At 39.4% G+C, this 19364-nt stretch overlaps 1 protein-coding gene across 4 annotated transcripts in view; it reads left to right on the top strand.

Annotated features, from left to right (window-relative positions):
• The window catches only part of heatr3 (HEAT repeat containing 3), a 64358-nt gene that overhangs the window by 20333 nt on the left and 24661 nt on the right, over window positions 1-19364 (top strand). For all 4 annotated transcript variants that reach the window (XM_041192156.1, XM_041192153.1, XM_041192155.1 and 1 more), the window contains exons 6-8: window positions 9667-9807; window positions 10651-10943; window positions 12582-12672. In XM_041192156.1, the coding sequence (XP_041048090.1) occupies window positions 9667-9807; window positions 10651-10943; window positions 12582-12672 (525 nt within the window). The remainder of the gene's footprint in view (window positions 1-9666; window positions 9808-10650; window positions 10944-12581; window positions 12673-19364) is intronic.

Raw genomic sequence — 19364 nt, 5'->3', positions numbered from 1 at the left:
GGAATTGCTTGCAAGCAGTTTAATTAATGGATAGATTATTTTAAAATATTTACTGCTGAAGCTTGCACAATTGATTACAGGGGCTTCTGTCTATTGATGGCTGCCAGCTACTTTTGTGAGCAAATTTCAGAGGAAGTTAAGTGGCCTCTTTTAAAACTGGGGCAGTTTCTTTTTAAAATGGGTTGCTCCTGCAATGTTCAAGATGTTACCCAAATCACTTTAGCTCTTCATATACCTTCAAATCTGCTCTTCAATGACTTGCACTTCTAAGATTTTGAGCTAGGCACTTTGGAAAATGGGATCCTTTTTAAACTGAAGATGTAAAATTCAGGTCAAAAATATCAAGTTACCAGCAGATGTTCCATGACTTTGCTCCTGGGTAGTCTGGCCCTGGAGAATATTTGCAGTAACTGCTAACCTGTCCTGTGCTTTTAAGGCCACTGTTCAAATACTTGCTGTGTAAATCAAGATAATTTTAGTCACTTGTAAATTCTTCTTGTGCACTTAAGGTCATTATATTTTTCAAATTTGTCTAATTGGATTTGCTTCCTCTCTCTAAAGTTATTATGTATCTCTAACAAAGTATCACAGATGCATGCCAGACGTAAGACTTTTTCTATGCAAGCTAGGTTTGCTGTGATGATGCTCTCAGTCTGAGGCTATGATGTGGGTGGGGTGGGAAACTGAGGGAGGGTTGTATATTTCCAATCAAAGAATTTGGAAAGAAGTTCATAAGAAATCTGTTCAGCGACAACAAGTGTTTTTTATGATTGGTTCCTAGAAAATGAATAAATTGTTTATCTTGCCCACTGTAGACAGATGACGACTGGGTAAATCTGTATTGTATGCTTATTTTCAAATTTTTATTGTACATGAACAAAGATAGGTGCTGTAACTATTCAGAGTAAATTACAAGATGTGAAGATTCTGCTATTAAATTAGCATTGTTTTTAAAATGCTTGAACGTGATCTAATTTGTAATTTTGAAAATTATTCCAGTAAAGAAATCAAGCATTATCTTTTTGTTAAAAGCTAAATACTGTGGATGCTGAAAATCTGAAATAAAAACAGAAAATGCTTCTCATTAGTTCTAAGAAGTCAAATGGACTCAAAACGTTAGCTCTGTTTCTCTCTCCACAGACGCTGCTGAGTTTTTCCAGCATTTTCTGTTTTTATTACCTTTTTGTTTATTGATTAAGTCTGCAGTGGAATAGCTAACTATATGTATGGTTGCATTAATAGACAAATTACAGAAAGAATGTTCTCCCAATATTGTTTTTCCTATCAAAAGTTATCTCTTTAGAATTCATGCTTTATATTGCTTTCATATTTCAAAGCTAGAAAACATTTGTTTTTAACCTTAAAACTATAGAATTATTTCTTTATTTGTTGTACAATTTTCTATTATTTGGAAATAAGATCAGAGACCCAGCTTATAAGCATCAGGTGCTGTCATATTCAGTGAATGACACAGATTGCTGTTTAAAAAATGTCTTAAAACTTATCATTAATAAAGTTTAAAAATTTGTGATTTATGTTTCTTTGCGATGTCTATTCTATTGCATCTTGACTATTTGATAAATTTGCTTAACAGTTTGAAAGGAGAATAGGGTCTGATGTGATTCTATCACTTTTCAAGGGCCGAAGAGAGATCCTGTAGAGGCATAAGAATAAGCCCAGTAGTTTAAGAGTAATTTAAAAAAGTCAAGGGTTTCTGATCATATTTCCAGTGTTTGTCTAAATGTTTTATGCTAGTGAAATAATTCTGAAAGCAATAGGGAGTCGATGTATAAATACCATTATTATTGGCTGTCAATTGCAAATGAGGCTGATTGTCTCCCATGAGTCCGAAGATGACTAATGAGGTTGATTCAGGATCTGCAGACTTTATGGCACATAGGGCATTTCTGGTCATGTGGAATGTCTGTTCGTGTATTACTAGAACTTCCAGACAACACAATCCTGTTCCTGTTGCCATTTGCTGGTTGCCAAAGGGCTTGGAAGATGTGTGTGAAAGAAAGACGACTATGTTGACATCTTTTAGTTTGGAGAAACCATTGCACACCAGCTTCCACGTGTCTTAACAGAACAAAACGATCCAATGTTTGAGGATGTTACTTGTAGCATAGATAAAGGAGGACCAGTTGACGTAGTGTATTTGGATTTTCAGAAGGCCGCACACAGGAGGTTAGTAAATAATATTAGTGTGCATGGATTGGGGGAAATATACTAGTATGGATTGAGAATTAGTTAGCCGACAGAATACGAGAATAGGAATAAATGGATCATTCTCAGGATGGCTGTTACTAGTGGGGTACCGCAAGGATCAGAGCTAGGTCCACAGCTGTTCACAATCTATATAAATGATTTGGATGTGGGGACCAATTGTAATATTTCCAAATTTGCTGGGTGGGTAACGTAAGTTGTGAGGAGGAAGCAAGGAGGCTTCATGAAGATTTGGACAGGCTAAGTGAATGGGCAAGAACATGGCAGATGGAATATAGTGTGAATTAGTCTGAAGTTATTCACTTTGGCAGAAAAAAACAGAAAGGCAAAATATTTCTTAAATGGTGAGAGGTTGGGAAGTGAAGGCGTCCAGAGGGACCTGGGTGTCCTTGTTTATGAGTCATTAAAAGCTAGCACGTAGGTGCAGCAAGTAATGAAGGCAAATGGTATGTTGGCCTTTATCGCAAGGAGATTTGAGTACAGGAGTAAAGATGTCCAGCTGCAGTTGTATAGAGCCTTGGCGAGACCTCACCTGGAGTGTTGCGTACAGTTTTGGTCTCCTTATCTAAAGAAGGATATATTTGCCATGGAAGGAGTGCAACAGAGTTTTGCCAGATTAAACCCTGGGATGGCAGGATTGTCATATGAGGAGAGATTGAGGAGACCCGGTCTGTATTCCTTCCAGTTTTGAGGAATGAGAGGTGACCTCAGTGAAACTTACAAAATTCTTACAGGGCATGACAGCCTGGATGTAGAGAAGATGTTTCCCCTGGCTGGTGAGTCTAAAACCAGGGGACATAATCTCAGGATAAGAGGTAGGCCATTTAAGACTGAGATGAGGAGCAATTTCTTCACTCAGAGGATGGTGAATATTTGGAATTCGCTACTCCAGAGGGCTATGGAAGCTCAATCATTGAGCATGTTCAAGACAGAAATCGATAGATTTCTGCAGACTAATGACATCAAAGGATATGGAGATAGTGCGGGAAAGCGGCATTGAGGTAGATGATCAACCATGTTCTAACTGAATGGTGGAGCAAGCTTGAAGAGCCAAATGGCCTATTCCTGTTCCTATGTTCTATTGGCAAGGAAACCAAGATAATTGGAGGTCTCGTTCTGCTGCAGCCTTCGACTGCCAGAACAGCCGTTGAGATATTCCAGATGGCACATTTTCCTCTGCCTGTTCTGCTACTGAGGATTTGTTTCTCAGAACCACATCCACTGAGTATTTCTAGGGTTCCTAACAGGCCTTCACAGTAACCAATGGGGACCCAAGACATAAGGATTCCCTCTGCACTTCACCCTGTTTTTATCAAACCTTTCTTACTCATTGCCCAGGTTCCATGGCGAGGACAAGTGGGTGAACTTTGGAACCCAATATATAAATATGAGAGCCATGAAAGATCTAGAGTAATGATGGATAGAAAAGTTCTGAAAAATTTTAATCACAGGATTAAATTTTCAATTTTTCTTTCCTGGGCCTTGATTTATCGGGTAGGATATTAATTTTCTGTGGAATGAGACAATATCTCAGATAAGGCTTTTTCCCCTCATGAAACATCTGGTAGCCAATTGAAAAGGTACCATAGTTCTGATATAATTTTAGATGGTTTGCTGTTCTTCCTCTTTTTGTGGTTGTTACGATCATAACTGTTTACAATTTCAGCATATATACATACTAATGACCTAGACTTCTGTGTACAGGACACTATTTGTTCTGGATACATTTTAGGAAGGATGTGAAGGCACTAGAGAGAGTGCAGAAAAGATTCATGAGAATAGTTCCAGGGATGAGGAACTTCAGTTATGTAGATAGATTGGAAATTTTGGGGCTGTTCCCCATTGAGATGAGAGAGTTGAGAGGAGATTTGATAGGGGTGTTCAAAATCATGAGTGGTCTGGACAGAGTAGATACATGTTCCTCTTGGTGGAAGAATTGGGAACCAGAGGGCATGGTTTTAAGGGATTGGCAAAAGAGGAAAATATTTTTTACACAATGAGTGGTTAGACTTTGGAATGCATTGCTTGACATTGTGGTGAAGGCAGATTAAGTTGTGGTTTGCAAAAGAGAATTGAATCATTATCTGAAGAGGAAAAATGTGCTGGGCCACAGGTAAAAGGTGGAGGAGTGAGACTAAGTAAACTGTTCTTGCATGGACATGATGGGTCAAATGTAACCATTCTATGATTCTATAATAAAAGCAAAAAACTGCAGATGCTGGAAATCCAAAACAAAAATAAAAATACCTGGAAAAACTCAGCAGGTCTGACAGCATCTGCGGAGAGGAACACAGTTAACGTTTCGAATCCGTATGACTCTTCAACAGAACTAAGGAAAAATAGAAAAGAGGTGAAATATAAGCTAAAAGCTCACACTGAACAATTTCTCCTTAAATTCCTCTCACTTCCTCCAAATAAAAGGTGTGGCTATGGGTACCCGCATGGGCCTCAGCTATGCCTGTCTCTTTATGGGGTATGTGGAACATTCCTTGTTCTAGTCCTACTCCGGCCCCCTCCCACAACTCTTTCTCCAGTACATCGATGATTGCTTCGGTGCTGCTTCATGTTCTCGTCTGGACCTGGAAAAATTTATTAATTTTGCTTCCAATTTCCTCTCCTCCATCATTTTCACATGGTCCATCTTTGACACTTCCCTTCCCTTCCTTGACCTCTCTGTCTCAATTTCTGGTGATAGACTGTCCACCAATATCCATTACAAGCCTACTGACTCCCACAGCTACCTCAACTACAGCCCCTCACACCCCGCTTCCTGTAAGGACTCCGTCCCATTCTTTCAGTTCCTTCGCTTCCGTCGCATCTGTTCTGATGATGCCACTTTCAAAAACAGTTCCTCTGACATGTCTTCCTTAACCGAGGTTTTCCACCCACAGTGGTTGACAGGGCCATCAACCATGTCCAGCCCATCTGCTGCGCATCCGCCCTCACACGTTTGTCTCCCTCCCAGAACAATGATAGGGTCCCCCTTGTCGTCACTTATCTCCCCACCAGCCTCCGCATTCAAAGGATCATCCTCCGCCATTTCCGCCAGCTCTAGCATGATGCTACCACCAAACACATCGCCCTTCACCCCCCTGGTGGCATTCCGCAGGCATCGTTTCCTCCATGACACTCTGGTCCACTCCTCCATCACCCCCTGCACCTCAATCCCCTCCCATGGCACCTTCCCATGCAACCACAGAAGGTGCAACTCCTGCCCCTTTACTTCCCCTCTCCTCACCGTCCAAGGGCCCAAACACTCCTTTCAAGTGAAGCAGCATTTCACTTGCACTTCCCTCAATTTAGTCTATTGCATTCGTTGCCCCCAGTGCGAGAGACCAAACGCAGACTGGGTGACCGCTTTGCAGAACACCTTCGGTCTATCCGCAAGCATGACCCAGACCTCCCTGTCACTTGCCATTTCAACACTCCACCCTGCTCTCATGTTCACATGTTCGTCCTTGGCTTGTTGCAATGTTCCAGTGAAGCTCAACGTAAACTGGAGGAACAGTAACTCATCTTCTGACTAGGCACTTTACAGCCTTCTGGACTAAATATTGAGTTCAACAATTTTAGATCATGAACTCTCTCCTCCATCCCCACCCCCTTTCCGATCCCCCCCTTTTTTTTCCCAATAATTTATATAGATTTTTCTTTTCCCACCTATTTCCATTAGTTTTAAATGTATTTTTATCCATTGTTTTATCTCTACCTTTTAGCCTATTTCGATCCCTTCCCTTCACCTCACCCCTATTAGGGCTATCTGTACCTTGCTTGTCCTGCTTTCTACCCTTAATTAGCACATTCCTTAGATAATATCACCACCTTCAACTCCTCTTTGTCCTTTTGTCTATGACATCTTTTGGCTCTCTCCACCTAACACTGGCCCTCTATCCAGCTCTACCTTTCCCACCACCACCCCCCCTTAAACCAGCTTATATTTCACCTCTTTTCTATTTTTACTTAGTTCTGTTGAAGAGTCATACGGACTCGAAATGTTAACTGTGTTCCTCTCCACAGATGCTGTCTGACCTGCTGAGTTTTTCCAGGTATTTTTGTTTTTGTCTATGGTTCTATAATCTTGACTAACTGTGAAACCAAACCATTCAGCACTTAATGTGGAATTTAAAATTCCATTATAGATCTTATTAACTGTTTCTGCTTGGATACAGTTGGTTTTATTTAGGAATGTTTTACGAAGTGCTAAGAAATTGAAATTTGACCTGATCAACTTTGGTGCCATCTAGTGGTGTGAAACATAATAAATTTATGAAAGTTGTTTATACTTGAAAACCTTAGGAGAGCAATAAAAAAAAGTAGAAAAAATAAGCACAGAAAATTTGAATGATGGTCTAAGTCCGGATAAATTGTGTTCAGGTGATTATTTAAATTAAGACAATCCTATATCAGTTTGATGTTATCAGGACTCAATTACATATTTGTGGCATCACAGCAAGATATGTTGGATATTGTGGACATCATGATGTGATGTTAGCCTAGGTAACCCCCTTAGAGCATATCTGCTATTTTCATTGGTGTCTGTGAAATCTGCCTATTTTGACACTAATTGGCGACTGTTTATTTGCTCGGTCTCTGCTGGGTTTTTGCTGTATCTCAAATAAATGCATGGAAGGAGCATTGCTTCTGGTTGTGTGTTTAAACAGAAAAACAGGCGCACTCTTGGGGTGCGGGCTGGAGTTGTGGAAAGAATCAAAAACCGTGTTTGCCAAAGTGAGTAGAGAATGCTTTATTTTCGTAGTGATGTTCCTGTTTTGTTTTAAATTGCATGGTGGGTGCGGGGGGGGGGGTGGTGAACGGTTGATCTGTGGATTAGTGCTTATCTAATAATAATAAATTATATATAGTTTCAACTCAGTTGTGTATTTAATAGCTTTCATGTGTTGTTATGACGATTAATGAACCACCAGTTGTTTGGATTGCGTTTCTAGGTCGACCTGAATCTGAATTCCCAAGTGCAGCTATCTAAAATATATTGCAGTGTTTTTATTACAATAATTTCAGCAGCCCATGGTAGAATAAGTTCCACTTCCTATCTTAATTGCAAGTTTGTTAATTGGTTATGTGTTGCATAAACCTCTGAAAGAAACTTAAAAATATCCAGTACTGGTTGTTGTACCATGAACCTTCAGGCCCACTTTTGCTGTTATCAATAACACTTTGGTTTGACATTATTTTTACAAGTTATGCCTGTTAAAAAGATTAAAAATGGAAGCACCTATGTAGATATTTAAAATGACTCTATATAATGTAAAAAGAGAATTTGGAAGTGAGATCAATGATATAATTCAGTCTGTCGGTACAAATGACATTTACAAACAGTTAAAGCTGCATTCTTGCGATTTGCATTACTTGAACCAGAGTTATAATCCTTTAAATGGGTAGCTTCATTATCAAAAGAAGTGACTAACTTTAAACCAGTAGATTTCAGAAGTAGCAACATTGATTCAGCTCAAGTGTCCTCTATACATATTCTTCATGAACATACATGTTCATGGAACACTTTCTACCAGCTGCAGCTCAATCAAAGTAGAAAATCAGTGAAAACCCATTGCATGCTGGGGGTTAGATATGTCTCCTTTTCCCTTTTGAAAGACATTGAAAAGATATTTCTCATAAATCTCGTCAAAGTCATCACTAGGGTTTAAAACATAGATTATTTGTATCAGTGGACTTTTGCTTTCAGTGTATCAGCTGCTCCCAACTTTGTCTCCTTCCTGGGATCCAGATTTTACTTTTTCTCACTTGCAGATCAATAGGATGATGCACCTTCAAGTCTATCTGTCTGTCTGGTCTTGATCCTGTATGTCCTTTTGAATATAATTAATGGCAACAGAGAAGAAAATGAATTCACCAGCTACAGCTTACATGGTTATGAAATTGTCCAGGTTCAGATAATATATAGCATTCCAAATTGCCAGATTCTGCCCAACAAGCAGTAAGCAAATTAAAATGAACATCAAAATTCAATAAATGGACAATAACATATAGTGTCTAATCCTGATTTGAAATATAATAGATTTTGTTCACTTGACCCAAAACCCCTCCTGAGAAGTCCTTGTCATTTGGTTAATTTAGAACTAATGAGAATCATGCTTGTGTTTTTCTTGGTCAAATATCCCACCAAGCTTTCTGGTATGGCACCAGTATTTCAGCCTGAAAGATGTACTGCTCCAGCACATCTTGCTCTTGCTGTAGCCTCAGATACTGCTTGGCAAAGGCTGCACGTGTTGTCTGGGTAGTTGTCCCTGAGCAGCAGCAGCAGCAGCACCCCCCCCAAAAAAAAACACCTCCTATGGTTTGCCCTTGGTGCTTTATGTGATCTTAGCCAACAGTTGTCGCCACTTGACTGCTGCCTTACTGGAGCAATCACACTCTGTGGGAAGTGCATTGTACTAATTAATTGTATTAACTTGTGGTGCTAGTTTTGTGGCCCTTTATATCCCTTCTATGAGTAGGTTGGACACAAGATGTCTACCTTAGCATGGACAAGGTGCAGTGTGGAACTGGTATTCGACAACATTGACTGTCTGTGATTTCCCCATGAAGATTGCTGGAAGGGGTGTACTCCCTGTTTGCCTCTTCAAAGGCCCCCTTGGCGGGGATGGGAACGGCTACTGAACTGAATTCTTTCTAGTCCTGCTTAGTTTGCACAGCATGAGCTGCCTGGACAGTTAGACACTGTGATTTTTAGCAGGCTGTGTAGCACTGCTCTGCACACTTCTGCTGGTCTAGCTACAAGCACAGTAGATTCTTGCCTAGAGGCAGCCTGGCTCACTGGCTTCAGGTGGATGGAAATCTCTGATGAAGTATAATGTAAGCAACATCTGCCGCAGCTGCTGCTACTGACTTAGCACATGATAGGCTCCCTTTCCCAGTTTTGACCTCATTTTTAAGTAGGTTATGTATAACTTCCTCATTTAGATCAAATGATGCAGTTGGTAAAATATTCACTTCACAATGAGCCCAATTCTGTCCTCAGCCACATTGCACACAAGTGTGTTTGCAGCAAGGGAGTCACCGAATAGCAGGCAGCTTCAGCTCAATTCCCTTCCTTAATCCCAGAGCATTAAGGCTAATTGCAGTATTCCTATTGCCACCTACCTGATACCAGCACAGACTGGGATTGAACCTGGATCCTGACTGGTATGTGTGGCTGTGTGGATACATTTGCTGAGCTTTTGGGTGCAGTTCTGATTTTATACAATGACCTGTCAAGATTGGTGTTAAAGGAACAGCGTGTGTGCACCGAGATGCAGAACCTGACAGTAACAAACCACACTTCCAACTCACATAAGCTAGCTGTAATGATGCATAAATTAGGATGACTCTCATAGTCGCAGCACTTTATTCTATGTTTGTATGTTAACTTTTTGTGCATGACACTGAATGTGACTGAGGTGGATTCGATGCTTCCATCCACAGCTTACTGTTTACAGACGAACACTGAAGACAATGCCGAGCTTTTGCCGTCTTTAATCCCCTCAACCCTCCAAGTTTTGGAAATGGTGCTTCTGTCTCCGGAAGATACCACAGAGCATCTGCTGCTGAGGACACTTATAGCAGGTAAAATGTGTAAAGGAAAAGAAAACTGAAATCCTCTCAAGGCCATCTATGCAAGATGAGAAAACATTCATTTTGCTTATCTGATTATACATTTTATGTATATGATGTGATATTTGGATATAGATTTACTGCAAAAAGCCTAGGTGTAAATATATTTTTAAATATTGAAGGTCAAAATAAGTTAGTACAATAGTTGAGAAGTAGTCCATCTGTAAATGGCTGTGGAGTATGAGAAGGTGAGATAATATATGACTGCTTCAACGTGGCATCTTTTTTCAGGAGGTGATTTGGATCCGAGTTTTATCTTTTATTCTAAAAAGTTTTCAGCAAAGGATCACTTTCAATAAAACCTAGCAAAATCATTTCCTTATTTCAGCCAAGCAGAGACAAATAATGATGAGCAACAATTCAGTAGTGGATTAATATAATATTTAAAATATGTGCAGAAATTATAAATTTCCTAGAGATATATTTTGTTTCATTTCAGAAAATCTTGTGGAAATGCATTTGGTATTACAGTTTCTGGAAAATTCTATTTTTCTTCATTGCTGAGTGTGGCTAATTGGTTGAGAAAATTTGTGCACTTCATTCTCTGCAAAGATTTGTTTCAGTGCGGTGATGTTAATCTGGTCCACAAATGGTAAATTGTTAATAAAGAAAGTAAGCAAGGTGCAATAGGATACAGTACATTGCTGTAGGCGGTGTAGTGTTATGCTGCACCATTTGTGAGTGGTGAGGGACAATGGTATCTAGTGGTTTGAGAAGCTTCTAATCTGCAGCCACTGGAGTGCCTTGGTTTATCATGTACACATATTTTTGATTGTAAATGACACTTGCCTTTAGGTACCGTATGGAATGTGAAGAGCGTTGTACCTACCAGCAGTCAGGCAGACACAATAAATGCCGTTATAAGAATTCTTTCAGAAACTTTGGAGAAGAATGCCAACCAGATCATTCTGAGACTCAGGGAGGCTGCCTGTGCAATGCCCAAGGTTGAGACAGAGACTGAAATGGAGGAGGAAATGATTGATGCAGGCGAGGATGTTACTTCCAACCCGGAGGATGGGATGCAGAAGGCTCCACACAAAGGAAAAGCAGATAATGTGAAAAATGATGACATTTCAGACCTTCTACCAGTAAGCATATAGTAAAGTTCGTTCTAAAATGCTTTGAGCCACACTTTATTTAAGAATCAAGCTCAGCTATGCCCCTGTCCCTCTGATGTTCATCAGCCCCCTTTTCTCTCATCCTTTTTGTTTAATAACATGAGAGGTAACCTAGCTTCAGCTCATCTCATGGACAAAATCTAAACAAGCCTGAAAAATATATTTGCTTTTATTTAAGGGTGATTATATTCCTAGAAGTCCTAATAGGTTTCTTCATTTTTTCTTGTATTTTCTTTTGGGAAAAGGAGGGCACAAAGGTATGGCACAATCTGCTCTTGCTAAAAAAAAAATCCACCTCTTTATTGGTTTTAGGTTACTGTGGCTCATTTTTTGTATCCTAAATGTTTTCCAAAATTTTAACCTTTTGGTGTTTATGAGTTGTTATATTTTTACTAATTGTCGAAATGTTGAAATCATGGAACATATTTTATGGAGGTTAATTAGAATTTGTGCTGCAGACATAGTGGAATATCTGATCAAGTAGAACATGGTCTGGAAACAATGAGTCTCGTAAATTCAAATAAGATTTATCCTTTACCATGCTGCATAAATATGAACACTTTTCAGGTCAGTTGGCCAATTCCTCCTAAGTATACTGAAATAATTGAAGTAGAATTAGATAATTGTCATTCTAGTTAGTTTTAAATAGAAGTGTGTTATAGTATAATTGTATCCTTTGGTTACCTCCTTCAGCACTGTCTTTGATGGAAGAGAAGGTAAATTTCAACATGGATATTGATTCTTTCAGACAAGCAGAAAGCAGAATGATAACTCTGTTGTTATAACCCCCTTCTTGTCTTCTCTCCCTTCACTCCTCATTGGCAAGCTGAGAACCTGGACTGACATTAACTCACCTCACAAATTATATTTTCTCCTCTAGTTGCCATGTGTTATAGTTCATCTGGAGTAACCATTCTTAATATACTGGTTTTTTTTGTATAAAGTTGTAAACAGTTAGTATTATAGCAGATAGGAAATTGATAGTGATTTTATTGCATAACTGGACAGATGCTCGAGTTATCAGAAGTCAGTCAAGAAGAACAGCTGACTTCTGATGATTCCAACATCATTAGGGCATTAACAAAGCCATTAAATTTTCCACGTAAACCAGGCGTGGATGTTTTTAAATCAATTTTATACAATATAAAATATTTACATAAATCTACAGTGCTCATCGAGTCTTCTACAATGTCTGTATCGAATTCCTCTTGACACCTTTATGACAGTTTATGCATAGTTGCAATTACCAATGCACTGGGGAGTGAATTTGGCACAGACTATTGCAAGCAAAAGACCAAGCTCGTTTGAATTGAGATTTGCTCAGGTGCAATGCATTATTTACAGGCTGAGAAATTATAGACCAGAATGACTTTAAGTTACTTCTCTAGTGCAGACAATTTCCACCTGACGACTTTCACTTTGAAACTACAGACCTAAGTTTGTTATTGACGCTTGCGTAAAAACATGTGCTGCACAGAACGTTGATGAAATTGTCCTCAACCTACCTAATGTTGTATAGTTGCAAAGTGTGCAGTTTCATTTGGTTTTCAGTAGAAAATCTATAAGTGTTTGTAACATTTTGATTTTTAAATTATTATTTATATATAGGTCCGGAGTGAGGAGCTGAGGCATGCCACTGCTCTGCTAGCTGCTCAACAGACTGCCTTAGAGATCATTGTAAACATGTGTTGTTCAGAAGGTACGAATTAAAATCTCACTGCTTCCGCAGTTGCTTTCATTTACAGTTTCTGTCATATTTGGGATGATCATCTTGTGTATCTCGTGTTGTCTTCCTGCAATAGTTGCTGTCTGTCATCCAATCACAAGAGCTGAGCTCTTCATAAGAGTTAATATAAGAGAGATTTCACTGATGGGGAAGTGATTGCTGTGTGGACAAAAGCGAGGTCTGCAAGGTTGGTGAGCAGGTTGGCCATGTCACCCTGGTTCAGGAAGCCTTTCAAGTGGGGGAACAAACAGGAATGTAGTGGTAGTAGGGGACAATATAGTGAGGAGGATTGACACTGTTCCCTGCAGCAGAGAGCAAGAGTCCAGAAAGCTGTAATGCCTGCCCAGTGCCAGGGCTTGGGATATCTGCTCAGGGCTGGAGAGGAACTTGCAGGGGGAGGATTCAGCTGTCATGGTCCATGTAGGTACCAATGACATAGGCAGGACAAGGAACGAGGTTCTGCATAGTCTGTATGAGGAGCTAGGTACCAAATTAAGAAGCAGAACCTCAAAGGTAACAATCTCTGGACAATAATAATCATGGGTGATTTTAATCTACATATAAACTGGAAAAATCAAATTGGCAGTAGTAACCTGAATGAGGAGTTCATAGAATGCTTTCAGGTTAATTTCTTAGAGCAGCGTGTTCTGGAACCAACCAGCGAGCAGGTTATATTAGACTTGGTATTGTGTAATGTGACAGGATTAATTAATGACCTCAGAGTAAAAACACCCCGAGGTAGCAGCGACCACAATATGATTGAATTTTACGTACAATTTGAAAGGGAGAAGAATGAGTCTAAGTCTAGTATTTTAAACTTAGTTAAGGACAGCTATGTGGGTATGAAAGCTGAGCTAGCTAAAGTGAACTAGGGTATTAGGCTACAGGATAGATCAGTAGAGAGAGACATTTAACGGGATATTTCAAAACACTCAGAATAAGTATATTCCTACTATAAATAAAAATTCTAAGGGGAGGACTCACCATCCGTGGTCAACTAAAGAAATTAAAGAAAGCAGCACACTTCAGAAAAAAGCATATAATTGCACAAACATGAGAGGCAGGCCAGATGATTGTTCAGAAAGAAGGAACGGCAGAGAATGACTAAAAGGTTCATCAGCAGAAAGAAATTAGAGTATGAGAGGAAGCTAGCTAGAAATGTAACAATGGATAGCAAGAGTTTCTACAGGTATTTAAAAAGGAAGAGAGTAGAGTGCTGGTCCTCTAGAGAGTGAGAATGGAAGTTAATAGTCGATAATAAGGAAATGGTGGATGAAATTAACAAATATTTTAATTCTGTCTTCACTATAGAAGATATAAAAAAATTCCAATAATAGATGTCAAACAGGAGGTGGAAGGGAGAGGGGAACTTGATGAAATTACAATCACTGGAGAAGTAGTACTGAGAAACTGATGGAGTTGCGGGCTGACAAATCTCTGGGTCCTGATGGACTTCCCCCTAGGGTCTTAAAAGACGTGGCTAATGAGGTCGTGGATGTGTTGGTGTTAATTTTCTAAAATTCGCTAATTCTGAATAAGTTCCATCAGACTGAAAAGTAGCAAATATATACTGTATACAAGAGGCAGAAAACAGGAAACTGAAGGCCAGTTAGCGTGGGGAAGGTGCTAGAAGCAATCATTAAAGAGGCTATAGCTGGGCACTTAGAAAAACTCAAGGTAATTGGGAATAATCAGCATGGTTTTGTGAAAGGGAAATCGTGTTTAACCAATTTATTGGAGTTCTTTGAAGAAGTAACATGTGCTATGGATAACGGGGAGCCTGTAAACGTGCTGTACTTGGATTTCCAGAAGTCATTTGATAAGGTGCCACATCAAAGATTATTGCGGAAAATAAAGGCTCATGGTGCAGGGGGTAACATGTTAGCATGGATAGATGATTGGCTGGCTGGCCTTTTTCTGATTGGCAGGATGTGACAAGTGGAGCCCCACGGGGGTCTGTGCTGGTGCCTTAACTTTTTACAATTTATGTGAATGACTTGGATGAGGGAACCAAAGGCATGGTAGCTAAATTTGCAGATGACACAAAGATAGATAGGAAATTATGTTGTGAAGAGGACAAAAGGAGGTTGCAGACATATATAGATAGGTTGAGTGAGTGGACAAAAATATGGCAGATGAAGTTAATTGTGGGAAATGTGAAGTTGTTCACTTTGGCAGGAAGATTAAAAAAGCAGAGTATTACTTAAACAGAGAACAATCGCAGAATTCCGCGATACAGGGGATCCAGGTGTTCTAATGAAGGGTCATACGGACTCAAAACGTCAACTGTATCCCTCTCCACAGATGCTATCAGACCTGCTGAGTTTTTCCAGGTATTTTTGTTTTTGATCCAGGTCTTCTAGTTTGAGTCACAAAAAATTAGTATGCAGGTACAGCAAATAATTAAGAAGGCTGATGGAATGCTATCCTTCATTATGAGAGGAATTGAACATATAAGTAAGGATGTTATGCTTCATTTATACAGGACATTGGTGAGACCTCAGCTTGAATACTGTCTGCAGTTTTGGTCTCCTTACTTAAGAAAGGATGTAAATGCATTGAAGACGGTTCAGAGGCAGTTTACTAGATTGATGCCTGGAATGAGCAGATTGTCTTATGAGGAAAGGTTGGACAGATTGGGTTTGTTTCCACTGGAGTTTAGAAGAGCGAGGGATGACTTGATTGAAGTATGTAAGATCCTGAACAGTCTTTACAAGGTTGACGTGGAAAGGTTGTTTCCTTTTGTGAGTGAGTCCAGAGCTAGGGGGCACTGTTTTAAAATTAGGGGTCGCTCTTTTAGGACAGAGATGAGGAGGAATTTTTTTCTCTGAGGGTTGTGCAACTTTGGAACCCTCTGCCTCAGAAGACGGTAGAGATGGGGTCACTGAATATTTTTAAGGCGGATGTAGATAGTTTCTTGTTAGGGAATTAAAGGTTACTGGGGATAGATGGGAGTTGGAATTCAAAACACAAACAGATCAGCCATGATATTATTGAACAGTGGAGCAGGCTTGAGGGGCTGAATGGCTTACTTCTATTTCGTATGTTCGTGTAAGTAAGATTTCTCTTGAGTCAGGAATATCAGTGGTGAAATTATGGATAGGAAGGGCATTGTTCACGGGGTAACTGTCATCAAGGAGAACATTTCAAAAGTCCACTGGTTGCTGATCCATTGAGCCAGCGTAAGGAGCTTTGGAAGAGATAAAAAGGACACAAGGAGGTTTGAGACATTAGTCAGCCCCTCCCCTGCCTCAGCCCCACCACCCCCCCTTTCCCCCCTCCACCTCAACCCCACCACCCCCCCTTCCCCCTCCCTCACCCCAACACCCCCCATCAAAGCCTTAAGGAGTCAGCTTGGCCGGATAGTCATGAGGAATTGATGTTGCTCCAGTGTGAAAGGCAGTGCATAGTATCTCTGGGAATGGCCGTGGGCATCATCAGAGTAGTACAAGAGGAGAGAGAGTACTGCAGGGCCTGGAAATGGATGAAAAAGGTGGGAAAATAGGGATCCATAACTAGGGTGTGCCAGCCAAAATGTGTAGGCGAGTGCACATAAAGGGAGATCTCAGATTATAGGGACATGTGGCAGAGAGCCAAACATGAGAAGAAAAATCTTCAAGCTGGAGTTTGAGGAGAGCAGATAACCTGCTGGATTATCACAGAAAAGGAAATATTTTTAAAAAATGCATATCATGATTGTAGCTGCTGCATTTCAATGCTTTGAATAACGTTGTGTCAAAAAAAACATTGCCTTTCATTTTTAAATGTGTGAGCCAGTTTTGAATTTTAACTCAAGTATTTCTTTAACACTAAAGAGAAAATGCTATTGAGCACTAAATCACATTGTTAACACCGAGGAATTTATACTGTGAAATTATTTTGCTTGGTTCAGTCTTTGAAGAGTAGATGGTCATTCAGTAAATATGAATTTAGATAGCATTCTTGCCATAGTGTTTTAGTCAAAATGTTATTACTTATTTTTATTCTGAAATGATACTGCACCCCAGTGGACAGATTGTTTATTGCATTCAGAAGTCAAAGTTTATTACTAAGTTATTTAGTAAGAAAGTAATTAGAGGTTTATTCTTTAAAGTAAAAACCTCAATTCCACTTCTTTTCCTCAAAAAGCCATCTAAATATTCTTGTGTATTTCACTTTCTTAATCGTTTTGCCTGCTCTGGCAGAAATTGTGGAGCGTCATGTTTTATGCAACATTTAAATGCTTTTTTGTTTGTTACAGCCTTGTATTCACAGTTAGCACTAAATTGTTACAAACTTGAAGGAGGACATGCTTGTATGGAGCTATTCAAAAATAAAAAGACCATCTCAACTATTTCAATGAGATAATAAAAGTGCTTCTGGGATGGGAGAATAAATTAGTTGTCAGTTATAATTCCATGTCCATCATTTTCATATAATCCAGGAGGCACATTAATGTTCCAATATTATTTTCCTCTTTCCTTTTTTAGACACATTTTTCTTTCTCATGTATCATGATATGTAATAAGAGTTATTCCCTCGGGCATCAACATTGTGACCACCATAGACAGTGTTTTATTAATTGTAATTTTTTTGCATATAAGGTATCTTTGTCTACTCAATTTTTGAATTAAGAGACAATCATAGGATTGTTTGGATGCATTGCCTTTTAAACAATGAAACCAAAATCTGAGGTGTATTTTTAAAAATTTTCCTTTGAAGTCAATTGTGCAACGTATGTTCAGAGGGTTGTAGCTCTTTTAACATTGTTCACCCGGTCAGTAGTTAAGAATAGTCCAACTCCCATCTATCCCCAATAACCTTTAACTCCCTCGCCTAACAAGAAACTATCTACCTCCACCTTAAAAATATTCAGTGACCCCACCTCTACCGTCTTCTGAGGCAGAGGTTCCAAAGTTGTACAATCCTCTGAGAAAAAAATTCCTCCTCGTCTCTGTCCTAAAAGAGCGACCCCTAATTTGCCTTTGAAGGAGAAAATTGAAACAAAATTGGTTTTACCTTGAGTTTTCGCAGCTTTGAGTTTTTGCAGGAGCCTTTCATGAGCAGTTTAGTCACGTGCTTTCTGGAAGGTTGGATACACCATGTCTTGAGATTTTTTTATTGTACACTCGATGTGCCACCCTCGGTTCCAGAAAGTCAATGAAGTTGGTCAGACAAAATCACTCCTCATGAAACCATGTTGTTTTCTTGAACCTCCAGCATTGATGCAGGCCATCTGGCCTGACTGGTGTTTATGCTCCATGTGAGTTCCCTCTCACCTCTCCGCCTAATCCTAATAGCAAATTCTTCTAATCCTTTCTTCATCTCGTGCTTATCTAACTTCCCTTAAATACATCTATGCTAGTGACCTCAGCTAATCAATGTGGTTAACGTTTCGAGTCTGTATGACCATTCTTCAGAGCTCTGAAGAAGGACCGTACGGACTCTAAATGTTAACTTTGATCTACTCTCTCCATAGATGCTGGCATACCTGCTGAATTTTTCCAGCATTTTCTGTTTTTGTTTCAGATTTCCAGCATCCGCAGTATTTTGCTTTTATTCAATGTGGTAACATGCTTCACCATCCTTTGGGTAAAGAAGTTTCTCCTAAGTTTCCTATTGGATTTATTGAGTGTAGTTTATATTGATGGCACCTAGCTTTAGTCCCCCCACAAGTGGAAAAATCATTTCAATATATACTGATGGCCAGGAGTTGGGGTTAAAGGCCATAATGTCGATGTTTGCACCTGACACAAATATCAGAAATGTAATAAACAACAAAGAGGATAGTAGTAACTGACTTCAGGAGGACACAGATTGGTGAAATGGGCAGACACATGGCAGATGAAAACCATTGCAGAGAGGTGTGAAGTGATCATTTTTTTTAGGAGGAATGAGGAGAGGCAGTATGAGTAAAATTGTACAATTTTAAAGGGGGTGAGGGAACGTAAAGACCTGGGGATATCTGTACACAAATCTTTGGTAGCAGGACAAGTTGAGAAGGCTGTTAAAAATGTAAATTGGATCCTGGGCTTTATTACTAGAGGAATAGAGTACAAAAGGAAATAAGTTAAACTAAACCTTCTATAAAACACTGTTCAGGCTACTGCACTTCAGAAAGAATGTCAAGATCTTAGAGTGGATGCAGAAGAGATTTACTGGAACAGTACCAGGGATGAAAGACTTCAGTTATCAGGAGAGACAGGAAAAGCTGGTGTTTTCTCCTTTGAGCAGGGAAAGTTAAGAAGAGATTTGATAGAGATGTTTAAAACCATGAATAGTTTTGATAGAACAAAGAAGGAGAAATTGTTTCCAGTGGCAGAAAGGTTGTTAACCAGAGAACATAGATTAAGGTGACAAAACCATCAGGGGCGACATGAGGAAACATTCTTTTATACAGTGAGTTGTCATGATCTGGAATTCACTGTCTGAAAGTGTGATGAAATTCAATGCAAATAGTACCAATGAAAATAAAATTAGATAAATACTTGAAGGGGAAAATTTACAGAACTATGTGGAAAGAGCACAGGAATGGAACTAATTGGACATTTCTACTAAAGAGACACGATGGATCAAATGGCTTCCTTTGGCTCTGTATCCTCTATGATCTAATCCACTTTTACTTTATGAATACCCCTTCGTAACACCCAAAAGAGGTCTTTAAAGTTGCAATTATGAGGTTTATA

The sequence above is a fragment of the Carcharodon carcharias genome, chromosome 7, assembly GCF_017639515.1.
Source record: "Carcharodon carcharias isolate sCarCar2 chromosome 7, sCarCar2.pri, whole genome shotgun sequence".
In the NCBI taxonomy this organism is placed as follows: Eukaryota; Metazoa; Chordata; class Chondrichthyes; order Lamniformes; family Lamnidae; genus Carcharodon; species Carcharodon carcharias.
Note: the sequence above shows the minus strand (reverse complement) of the source record. Positions and strands in the feature narration are given on the sequence as shown.